The 11,779-nt window shown below is 36.0% G+C and overlaps 1 protein-coding gene across 1 annotated transcript; it reads left to right on the top strand.

Moving 5' to 3' along the window:
- Positions 1-329: 329 nt before the first annotated feature.
- LOC100026557 (cytochrome P450 2C31-like) lies at positions 330-9,704 on the top strand. The gene is made up of 3 exons (XM_016428755.2): positions 330-504; positions 7,080-7,221; positions 9,442-9,704. The coding sequence occupies exons 1-3, from the start codon at positions 382-384 to the stop codon at positions 9,687-9,689; spliced, it is 513 nt and encodes a 170-aa protein (XP_016284241.1). The 5' UTR covers positions 330-381; the 3' UTR covers positions 9,690-9,704.
- The last annotated feature ends 2,075 nt before the right edge of the window (positions 9,705-11,779 follow it).

Raw genomic sequence — 11,779 nt, 5'->3', positions numbered from 1 at the left:
AATTCCAGAGGAAATATAACCGCTGAGAGAGAAAGGATGGATTCATGTTAGAGATGGCACATACATTTCTAGCAATGGCCAAGGTGGACACTTGTTTTGCTTCACTATGCAGATTTGTTTCATGCTTTTGTTTTTCTTTTTCCCCAGAATGGAGTGAAAATGAGAGGAAAATACTTTTGTTAGTGAAATTTTTAATTAACTATAAAAGGAAATGCAATTCCTTTGAATAGAAAAGGATAGTTTATAAGTGGAAATTTAAATTTTTCTTTTCATGACAATAAATTCACATTTCTTTGTATTGTTTGTGTGTCTGTCTGTCTGTTAGTTCTACAACTTTTTACCAGCATTCAGAGTGTATCTTCCTGGAATACATTTTAAAAAATGAAAAAAAATATGAAGGAACTAAAACACTTCATTTTGGAAAGAGTGAAGGAGCATCAGGAGACACTGGATCCTAACAGCCCTCAAGACTACATTGACTGCTACCTCTCCAAAGTGCAGCAGGTAAGACACATGGGGGAAGTCTGTTGAACATTCAAAAGGTTCTTCAATCCACACTCTTTAGACCACAAGAAGGAATATCTGAGAGAATCTCAAAGTATCCATGTTCATCAAGGATGCCAATGGCGCTCTCATATCTGAGCTATTTTTACTCACCCCCAGCCCCTCATCTGAACCCTGTATTGAGACTGGAAGCATCCTGTGGTGTGGGTGATCAGGTGGCGATCTAGGCTTCCTTGTTTGGAGGAGAATGGGGTATTTGAGGACGATCCTAGAAATAAGTTCGTCAAAATTTACTAAATACCTACCATGTCCCAGTGCTAGAAATACACAAAGAGGTACAAGACAATCCCTGCCACTCAGAGGCTGACAGTCTAATGGAGGCAACAATATACAAATCAATATATACTAGATAAGCTACAAACAGGACAAATAAGATGCAGAGCAGAACATGGAGTCAGGAAGACGTGAGTTTAAAGCCAGCTTCAGAAACTCCCAGCTCTATAATTCTGGGAAAGTCATATCACCGCAGTCAGCATCAATTTGCTCGTATGCAAAGTGTAAATAATGACATTTATTTCCCAGAATTGTTGTAAGAAGACAATGATAAATGTGTGAAGCTCAAGGCTAACCTTGAATATAAATATGAATGATAAATATTTTTGTAAATCTTAGCTATAGCCACTTCCCGTAAAAGCACTACAAATAAATGAGTTACATAAATAAAGCACCTTTCCTTTGTCCCATTGAAAAATAAAAGATACAAATGACTTCTCATAATCCATAAGCCAATTTGGAAAACAAATAAATCCCTTCTAATACCACATATATTCCCTGGATAATTAAAATGAACAGATTTTCCAATAGGACATGTCTAATACTTATGTTAATCTGTCTTCCATTCCTATATAGTTCTACTCCAACCAATAGAGGCTGCTAGGTGGTGGTATGGATAGAGTGCTGAGATTAAACTCAAAAAGTCTTGTGTTCAAATATAGAATCAGATATTTTATAGAAGAACTACCCTATGCAAGTCACTATCTGCCTCCATTTCATCAATAGTAAAATAGAGATAATAATAACATCTCTCTCCTAGGGTCATTGTAAAGATCAACTGAATTAAGATTTGTAAGGAGTTTAGGACAGGGCCTAGCATATTGTAAATTCTTGATAAATGTTTCCTTCCTTCCTTCTTTTTTCCTTCCTTTCTTCCTTTCTTCCTTCCCTCCTTCCTTTTTTCCTTCCTTCCTTCCTTTAAAGTCTAACCCATTGGATTAAACTTTTCCTAGAAGTAAAAATCATTTTGGAACTACTGAACAGGCAATCTTTCCCATTGGATCTCAACCATGCAAATAACTCATGGTAATGGGGCTAGGTGAGAAGAGAGTAAATATTTTCTCTTCCTAATCCCATCATAGATGACATTCTTAACTCCTCTCTTTTCACACCACAACCATGCTAGCTCTGGTCATCATAATCTCTCTGTTGAACATTGGCAGTTCTCTCCTAACAGCTCTCCAAGCATCACGACTCAATCCATTCTGAAGAAATTTGCAAAATGAACATGCCTAGAGTGCAAGATCGCTCTTGCTCTCATGATCATGAAACTTGAAGGCTCTCATGATCATGAAACTTGAGGGCTCCACACACACTACTTCTAAGACAAACAGACAATCTGGCTTCAGCCTTTCTTTCTGGATTGGGTTACACATTCCTCCCACCCTCTGTGCTCTGACCAAACTATCCTACTTGTTCCCTGTATGCAATATTCCATCTTTTGCCTCTTTGCCTTTATTAAGTTTAACCAATTGATCTCAATTGCTTTCTTTCCTCAATTACATCCTCTTAGCAGTCCTAATATCCTTTCACACTTAGCTTCTATCTAGACTCCCCACATTCCTCCTGTTCTTATTGTACCATCTCCCAAATCTCTGTCTAGACATTTGGTATCTATCCCATCAGGGGTAGATATCCCATTGGGATGGTAGGTATCCCATTGGGTATTTATCCCATTATCTTTAAATATGTTGTATTCTTTCAATAGAAAGTAAGCTCCTAGAGGTAGGGGTGGTCTTCATTTTACTTAATGGCTTTATATGCCCCCTTTCCAGCATTCTGTTGGCATAAAATAGTTACATCATACATTTTTGTTGCTCGATTGATTTAATGTACTGATATAAATGTTAAAAAGCATAGATCACTGAATGTTCCATAGACACTTTAATCAAGTTGATATTAACTATCCCTGCATTCTCTTTTAACCCTCTCCCTCCATATTTTGCCAATTTTTCCCTCTTACTTCTAAAATTTTTACTTTTGTTTTTTTTGTAGTAAACCTGAACCAATGGGAGGTTTAAATAAAATTACTGTTGAATGGACATAAAAGCATGAAAGTATTGATTCCATTTCTTAATCTCTTCTTATTACGTTTACTTATTTCTGCTATCTTTTCTGATTTGAAGTATTCTAGGTCAAGTACCTGATTCAATTTGAGTTTAATTTTAGGAAAAATCTGATTTCCATCCATTTTGTATAAATTGACCATTTTTGTCAAGTATTTATTTCCTTCTATCCAATAAATAAAAGAAAAAGATAAATAAAACATTGTAACAAATAGATATTATCAAGAAAAATTAATTTTCATATTAGTCATGTCCAAAATGATGTGTCTAATTTTGCATACATAATCAGCTCTCAGAAGACAGCTAACAATCTTCATCATTGGTCTTCTGCATTTATGATTTATAATTTTTTAAAAATCATTCAGTTTTACACTGTTGATGTTTGTAAGTAAAGCTTGTCATGCATTAACACATATTTGCAGGATTTCTCATTTTGGACTATAAATCAAAATTTATTTTGATATGTTTTCCAACCACTTCTTTGATTTTTCATAGGGTATTTCTGATCCAATCAATTTTTTTTTGTGCTTGTTAGGACAGGGGCTTTTTTTTCAGTGTCCAAAATATTTGTTTAGTGTTAAAAGTCTAACGTTTGACCAGTACAGTTCATGATGTGTTAAACTTGATGTTTCTTTCTATTTGATGGCCTCTGGATTTTATCAATATATAGTTTGTGGTTTTTAAAACACATTTTTCCTTTATTTATTAAGGTATTGCATGCATATTTTAAGAATTAATTCTATATTTCCAAGATCTACAAGGTTCTTAAATTAATTGTTCATGTCCTGTCTTCAAGATAATTTTGGCTTGTAGAGAACCCATGTGATCTTCCAATATTGTGGTCTACAGTTTGTGGTAAAATTCCTCTATCATTTTCCTTTACTGTCATCCTGGCCAATATGAAAGATGTTCAGTGGTACCTCAAGAGTAATTTGCATTTACATTTCTCTAATCATGAGGGATTTAGAACATTTTTTCATGTGATTATTGGTAGCTTTCCTTTCTTCATCTGAAAACTCTTTATTCATACACTTTGACCATTTGCCAATTAGTGATTGACTTGTAATCTTATATATTTGATTTAATTCTTTATTATTTGAGAGATGAGACCTTTATCAAAGAAATTTGTTATAAACATTTTTCCTAGTTTGACATTTCCCTTCTAAACTTGGTTGCATTGGTTTTGTTCATACAAAAACTTAATTTAATATAATCAAATATTTATTCTACATCTTGTAATGCTATCTATTTTTTGTTCATAAATTCCTCCCCTCTCCATAGATCTGACAGGTAAACTATCCTATATTCCCATAATTTACTTATAACATCACTCTTTCTGTCTAAAAAATCATATAGCTATTATTGACATTTTCTTGGTATAGAGTCAGAGATATTTATCTACACCCATTTTTTTCCATACTGTTTTTCAATTTTCCTAGTAGTTTTTAGCAAATAGTGAGTTCTTATCCCAAAAGCTGTGATCTTAGGTTTTATCAAACTCTAGATTACTAAGATAATTTAACCTCTAATATATTCCATTGATCCACAGATTCTATTCTTAGCCACTACCAGATTGTTTTGATGATTATTGATTGATAGTACAGTTTAAGATCTGGTACTGCTAGATCACCATCCTTCACATTTTTTCCCATTATTTCCCTTGATATTCTTGATCTTTTTTTCTTCCATATGAGTTTTTTATATTTTCTAGTTCAATAAAATAGTTTTTTGGTAGTTTTCTTGGTGTGGCATTGAATAAGTAAATTAATTGAGGTAGGATTATCATTTTTATTATATTAGTTTAGCCTACTCATGAGCAATTAATATTTTTCCAGTTATTTAGATATGTCTTTATTTATATGAAAAGTATTTTGTAACTGTGTTCAGATAATTCCTGTGCTGGTCTTGGCAACTACATTCTCAAGTATTTCATATTGACCAGAGTCATTATAAATGGAATTTCTTTTTCTAATTCATTGTTGAACTTTGCTGGAAATATGTAGAAATGCATTGATGATTTATGTAGGCTCATTTTGTATCCTGCAACTTTTCTAAAGTTATCAATTACTTCAATTAATTTCTAGTTGATTCTCTAGGATTCTCAAAGTATACCATTATATCATCCACAAGCAGTGATAGTTTAGTTTCCTCAGTGCCTACTTTAACTCCAACAATTTCTTTTTCATCTCTTATTGCTAAAGGTAATGGATGCCCTTGTTTCACTCCTAATCTTATTAGAAAGACTTCTAACTTATCTCCATTAGAGATGATACTTGCTGATTGTTTTAGATAGATTCAACTTATTATTTTAAGGAAAGACCATTTTATTCCTATGATTTCTAGTGTTTTTAATAGGAAAGGGTACTGTATTTTGTCAAATGCTTTTTCTGCATCGATTGAGATAATCATGTGATTTCTGTTAGTTTGGGTTTTTTTATATGGCTAATTATGTTGATAATTTTTCTAACATTAAATCAGCCTTATATTCCTGGTCTAACTATCAGTTGGTCATAGTGAATAGTCCTTGGAATATATTGATTTGGTCTCTTTGCTACCATTTTATTTAAGATTTTTACACCAATGTGAATGTGATTTTATTTCTGTTTTTGGTCTTCTTGGCTTTGGCACCAGCATCATTTGTGTCATTAAAAGGATTTAATAGGTCTCCTATTACTTATTTTCCATATAGTTTATATAATATTGGGATTGATTGTTTTTAAATGTTTGATAGAATTCACTGGGGAATCCAGCTGACCCTGGGAATTTCTGTCTTAGAGAGTTCATTGAAGGCTTGTTCAATTTCTTTTCCTGAAATGGGATTATTTAAGTATTCTATTGTATTATTTCTGGGAGTTTAATAATTTTTACTGCTTTGTTGACTTATTTATCACACACACAAGAACAACTATTCTTAATGATAGAATATATATTCATTTTATTTTATCCTAGTTTTGATTATTTGTTGTTTTACCTCTTTATGAATTTTATTGACAGTTGTTTGTGTAAAAGATGAACTTTTGTCTATCTGCATTTTTACCATGGGTAGCTTCATTTCTATTGCAGGTAACATGGTATCAGGTCTTCTCCCATTTGGGGCATTTCACCATCTACCCATTTCCATTTCCTCCTGTGTGACTGAAAAAATCACTTTCTGGGCTTCAATTTCCTTTTCTGTAAATTTCCTTCTCTGCATTTTCTCAAGTGATTTCTAAAGCTGGTTCTTCCTAGTTCTAAATCCTATTCACTTTCCTATTTCACAGAACTGGTGTGTTAAAAAAGTATCTCAGCAGCAAAAGGCTGGCTGTTGCACAAAACAATTAGAATTGTTTTGCTTTGCCATTGCCAGCAGACAGAATTTATAACAATGGTTTGAAATTATAAAGACACATTTCATTCCACATGAGGGAAAACTGTCCAAGACTGGAATGAAATTCTTCATTAAGCAGTGTTTTCCATCTGAGGAAGTCTTCACACTGAAGATAGATGATTTCTTATGGGAGATTTCGGAAAGGGAATTTCTGATCAATCAAAGGTGGACTGGTTGAACGTAATTTTTGCTACAAATTTTAAAATTCTGTTTCTCAAGCCCCAAAATATTACTCTTAATTCCTCATTCTGAATACCTGAAATTCCATCTTGAGCGTGTGTGTGTGTGTGTGTGTGCGTCTGTTTTGACTAAGAAGCTCTACTATTTTAAGGTAAAAATTGAATCATAAGGAATAACTTCATGATATTTTACCAGATGATTAAGGTTATAATGTGAATTACTTTATTAGGTCTCTTCCATACCATAGATTTAAAAAAATATTGTAAAATAAATAGAGAGTTTCAATTGTATCATTACATATGAGGAAACTGAGGAACAGAGAGATTAAGTGACTGATCCAGGGACACATAAGCAACCTTTGACTAAGGCTATATTTAAATTTAGTTCCAAGTTAGGTTCTGTATCCATTGTTATGTTCCCTGACAGAGAGAAGGCTGCCTGGGATGGCTAAACCTATGGTTGGGCAGTGAACACTTGAGTGCATTGGGAAGTCTCTAGTCACTAGAGGTAGGGAAATGAAGGAGGAAAACAGCTTCTTGGGCAAACTTGATGTACTTTTTTCTATTCTGTCTATTCTGTCCCTTCTATTGCTCATTATTTCACTTATTTTATGCCTCTGCTTCCTTTAGGAGAAAGACAATCCCCAGTCTGAATTTGACTTAGAGAATCTAGCAGTCACTGCAGCAGACTTATTTTCTGCAGGAACAGAGACAACTGGCAGCACTCTAAGATATGGTCTGCTGCTCATTCTGAAACATCCTGAGGTCCAAGGTAAAGTGAAAGGATCGCCATGCTTGCAGAGCACACTTGCTGTGCCAGCCCCATACACTGCTCAGGAGCTGACTCCACATTCCTACCTTGTAGATCGACATGAATGCCATACAGATCAACAGCCGGTCAGATCGACACATATGTAAGAAAATAGAAGACTTGGGCAAGACCTGATAGTTATTCAAGTATATGAAGGTCTCGTATGTGGAATTCAATCCAGTTTAATGGACATGCAAAGCTCCTACTATGTACCCTCAGCTATGTACCTGGAGTACAAAGATCCAAGTGAAACACTCACTCCGGTAAGGCTGGTTCTGATAGATACCAGGAGGCAGCACAGGACAGACAAAGAAAACTAGATCGATGGACAGAAGTTGCAAATTGATCAATAAAGGTTTCACTTAAGGAATGACTTACTGATTATTAAAGCTGTCCCAAAGCTAATTCAGGTACCCTGGAGATATTGAGATCTCCCTTACCAGAGGTTCTCAAGCAAAGGCTAGAAGATTATTTGTTCAGAACATTACGATTCTGCTTCAAGTATGGATGGTCCTCAACAAAAATGTGTCATTTCAAATGCTGAAATTCTTTGTTTCTGAGAATTGAGGAATTAAGAGGTGAACTAAGATACTCCCTAGTTAATACATTAAAGCATGATGATAATTGCATCAACAGCACTTTCACATTCAAATGAAGTCATCTTATTTCTTGGACAATAATAGTTGCCATCCAAATAAAGAATGTAAGGGCAGTAAATCACTTGGCATATATTGCTTAGTTTAAGGTCCTGTGAGAGGGGTACAGTTATTACCTCCACTTTACAAATCATATGAAAATAGATTTTTAAGTGGAAGGGACCTTAACAAGTGCCTAATGTTCCTCATTTTTCAGATGAAGAAACTGAAGCTGAGACAGGTTAAATAATGTGACAAGGAAATCACTTTAAAAGACTGATATATATTAATTTAAGGTCGCCAAGGAATTCAGCTATGTAATTCCTAAATGAAAACTCAAGTCAGCCGTCAACCTTTTATAGAGTTTAATTACAAACAGGAGGAAGAAAGGAATTAGAGAGAGAGAGAGAGAGAGAGAGAGAGAGAGAGAGAGAGAGAGAGAGAAAGGGGAGAGAGAGAGAGAGAGAAAGGGGAGAGAAGGGAATAGGGCTTAAATACCCCCTGTGTTTAGGCTGGGCCAAAAGGCCCAAGCCCTTAGATAGCTGGGGCAAAGAAAGGAGATCAGTCCCTATTACTCATGTGACCAAAATGGAGAAACAGTCTCAGAGGCCCCCACCTCCAGCTTCCTTCAGAGCAAGCTTCTCAGAGAACCTCTCCAACCACTCAGAGCCAAAACTCTCCAACCACCTCTAGTCCTCAGACCCCTCTATCTTTAAGGAAACCATCCAAGTTCCCTCCCCTCAGTCCTCACATCTACCAATCACTGTCCATCATTTTCCCTGTGCCAATGGTGGCTCTAGCTTAACCCAGGACCGCCCAGAGGTCTGTGGCTTTGCACATGTCTGTTAGAGGTCATATTCTCAAATAATTAAATCTTGATCTTTTGCTACAGCCCTTCCTAAATCCTGTTACCCTGAGTAGGGTAGAGATTGGAATAATTAAATTTTGATCTATGCTGCAGCCCTTCCTAAATCCTGTTAGGACTGAGTAGGGTGGAGATTGCAATTTCCAAGACTTGGTTCTGTCATTCCAAGTATCTCCATTGTATCAATTCTAAAATCAATCATGACTCAAAGAAATTCCTGTTCTATGCTTAAGCATAGGTCGAAGTCCTTTCCATTGTTCAGCAAAAGGTTTCTGTCCTAAAGTAATCTTAAGAAGGGAGGAGGAGGAATCTCCCATGCCAATGGGGTTCACATTCCAATAGACTATCACTAAGAAATTTTCCAAGTATGAAATTTCCCAATGGTAAAATTTCCAACATTTATAAGTCTAAGAAATTTTAAGGTTTACAATAACTTATCTAAAGTAACGCAGATAATTAAAAAGGAAAGTAAACAACGGTCTTACTGACTCTTATTCACTAATTCATGGAAGTCTGCTTCTGCCAACATCATTATGTCCTTGACTGAATAGAGGGAAGAAAATGAGTCCATCTGAGAAGAATCCCAGATCATATCACCAGACAGACACTCCATATATATTCTGTTAGGTATTCCCAGGAGATGAGGAGCCTAAGTGGCCATCCCCATCTTTGTTCCTGCAGCAAAAATTCATGAAGAAATTAATCGTGTGATTGGACACAACCGAATTCCTTCCATAAAGGACAGGCAAGATATGCCCTATATGGATGCTGTCATGCATGAAGTGCAAAGATTCATTGACCTCGTACCTCTCAACCTGCCCCATGTCGTGAACCACGATGTCCAATTCCAACAGTATATCATCCCCAAGGTCAGCAGTCATGGGAGCATGGGCTCTAGTGTTGGAATGATTCTTAGTCTGGTCCAGTGAACTCACTTTACATGTGAGAAAATTGAATTCCAAAGTCATGATCTCACAAGGAGTTTCTCTTAAAGCAGTCTTTTGTTACATACAGTTAACTTGAATGTGATGAATGAATAAATGTAGAGACGGACTCTACAAATTACTCATGCGTCGACAAAGTGGGATGAGATAAATCATTCTGGGATTACAGGAGGGTCAAACTAACAGACAGACACACAGAATTCTCTTGCTGATCAGGGACAAAGTTTAATGATTTGATGTACATACTTTATAGGGAAAATGACATAGCCTAAGGGATTAGGTAAATCTTTTGCAGGGCAATGGTTAGTAATGATTTACAAGATAGAGATAAAGGGTGTAGATTACCTCCATGGCTTTAAACAGAGTTTTCTATAGGATAATAATTCAATATGTCAGTGTGTAACCATCTAACAGAATTTCTCATAGAAATCCTGCATCAGTAATTTCTTAGCAGGGCACTTAGTATTTGGGGAGGAATTGGATTAAGTTCTCATGCTAAGGGGGAAAGCTACAAGTCTGACTACTTCTAACCTATGGTTGTGATTTTACTACTCTCACCACTGAGAGCTACAAATAAAGAATGAGAGGAAAGTGTATACTTATTTTGTTTCCCCTGCTCATTCATCACATTAACATTTGGAAAGAAAAGAGTGAGATTACAGAAGCAAAAATTTTTGTTTATATAATTTCCTTTTCCTGGATTAGATTCCCTAAATACTATCCCACTGTGCAGATGGAGACACTGAATTTCAGGTCAAATGACTCACCCAAGGTCATTTAAGTAAAAATGTAGGAGCTGGGACTAGAACCTGAGGGCTTAAATTCTGAAATACCACTTTCCTGGAGTACTTAAAAAACACTGATTGAATTCCTTTGAATTGAATTGAAGTCACCTAATGCTGACTGAGCAGAGTTACTCTTCCCAAAGAAATGAGAAGGGAGCATCCAACCTAATGCTTCATGTTGTGCATACCTCATTTGGTGTATTGTTCCGTTCAAATCCTCAAGAACTTCCTAGGTAAAAATTCCTGGGTGAAATACTTTGCACATGAGGCAAGAATAGAAGGATGCTTGACCCTAAGGACTTTGGATTCTCCTGGGGGAAGAACAACTTACATGCAGAAAAGTCTACCCAAATGATTGTTTTTCTCTTTCAGACTCAAGCTATGATTTGGTTAGTAGTGTGGCTTTCTCCTGAGGATACCCTTTCAATAGAATGTTCTGTACTTGGTGGTTGTAAGCATTGCCTGGAAAATTAACAGGTCATATGTTCTGTCCAGAGTCACGCAGGCAGCAGGCATGAATATGAAGTATAGACCAAGGAACTGAAGAGAGAGAGCACAGAGAGCTTGAGACCTTAACCAAGGCTTCCTATAACAGAACAAGGTACCTAAACCTATCCTTGAAGGAAGCTAGAGATTCTAAGAAACTAATGTAAGTAAGGAGTTCTTTTTAGGTATGGAGACCATGAGGGAACATCATAGATGGGGATAGCACTTGGACCAGTTTATCTAGAACCCTAAGGATATCATGATAGATACAATAATGAAGATATCAACTTGGCAAGGTAGAGTAGAATCTACCCATACTCTTAAGGGCTAGACATATCAATCTATATTACACACAAGGGAGTATGTATTTTGTACTACAGACCATACAAAGCCACTGACAATTCTTGGGATTGGTGTAATGTTGTTAACTGACTCTCCACTGGAATTTCTTCCCTCTAGGGCACAAACATCTTCCCATTGCTGTCACCAGTCTTGCATGACAGCCAAGAGTTCTCCAACCCTGACAAATTTGACCCCCAGCATTTCTTGGATAAGAATGGAAGATTTAAGAAAAGTGACTACTTCATGCCTTTTTCTGCTGGTAAAAAGGAAACCTCCCCATCTCTACCTCTACCTCTACCTCTGCCTCTAGAGAATTCTTTCCCTCTTCCCACCCAGCTAGTTCTTCTAAGGACATACCATCAAAGTGCAGCACATTACACATTCTTTTCTAGTATTCCTATGCCCTGTCTTTTTTTTTAATTGATTAATTTAGAGCATTTTTCCAGGATTACAAAAATCATG

This window comes from Monodelphis domestica, chromosome 1, assembly GCF_027887165.1.
Source record: "Monodelphis domestica isolate mMonDom1 chromosome 1, mMonDom1.pri, whole genome shotgun sequence".
Taxonomy (NCBI): Eukaryota; Metazoa; Chordata; class Mammalia; order Didelphimorphia; family Didelphidae; genus Monodelphis; species Monodelphis domestica.
This window is presented reverse-complemented; position numbering and strand designations above follow the sequence as displayed.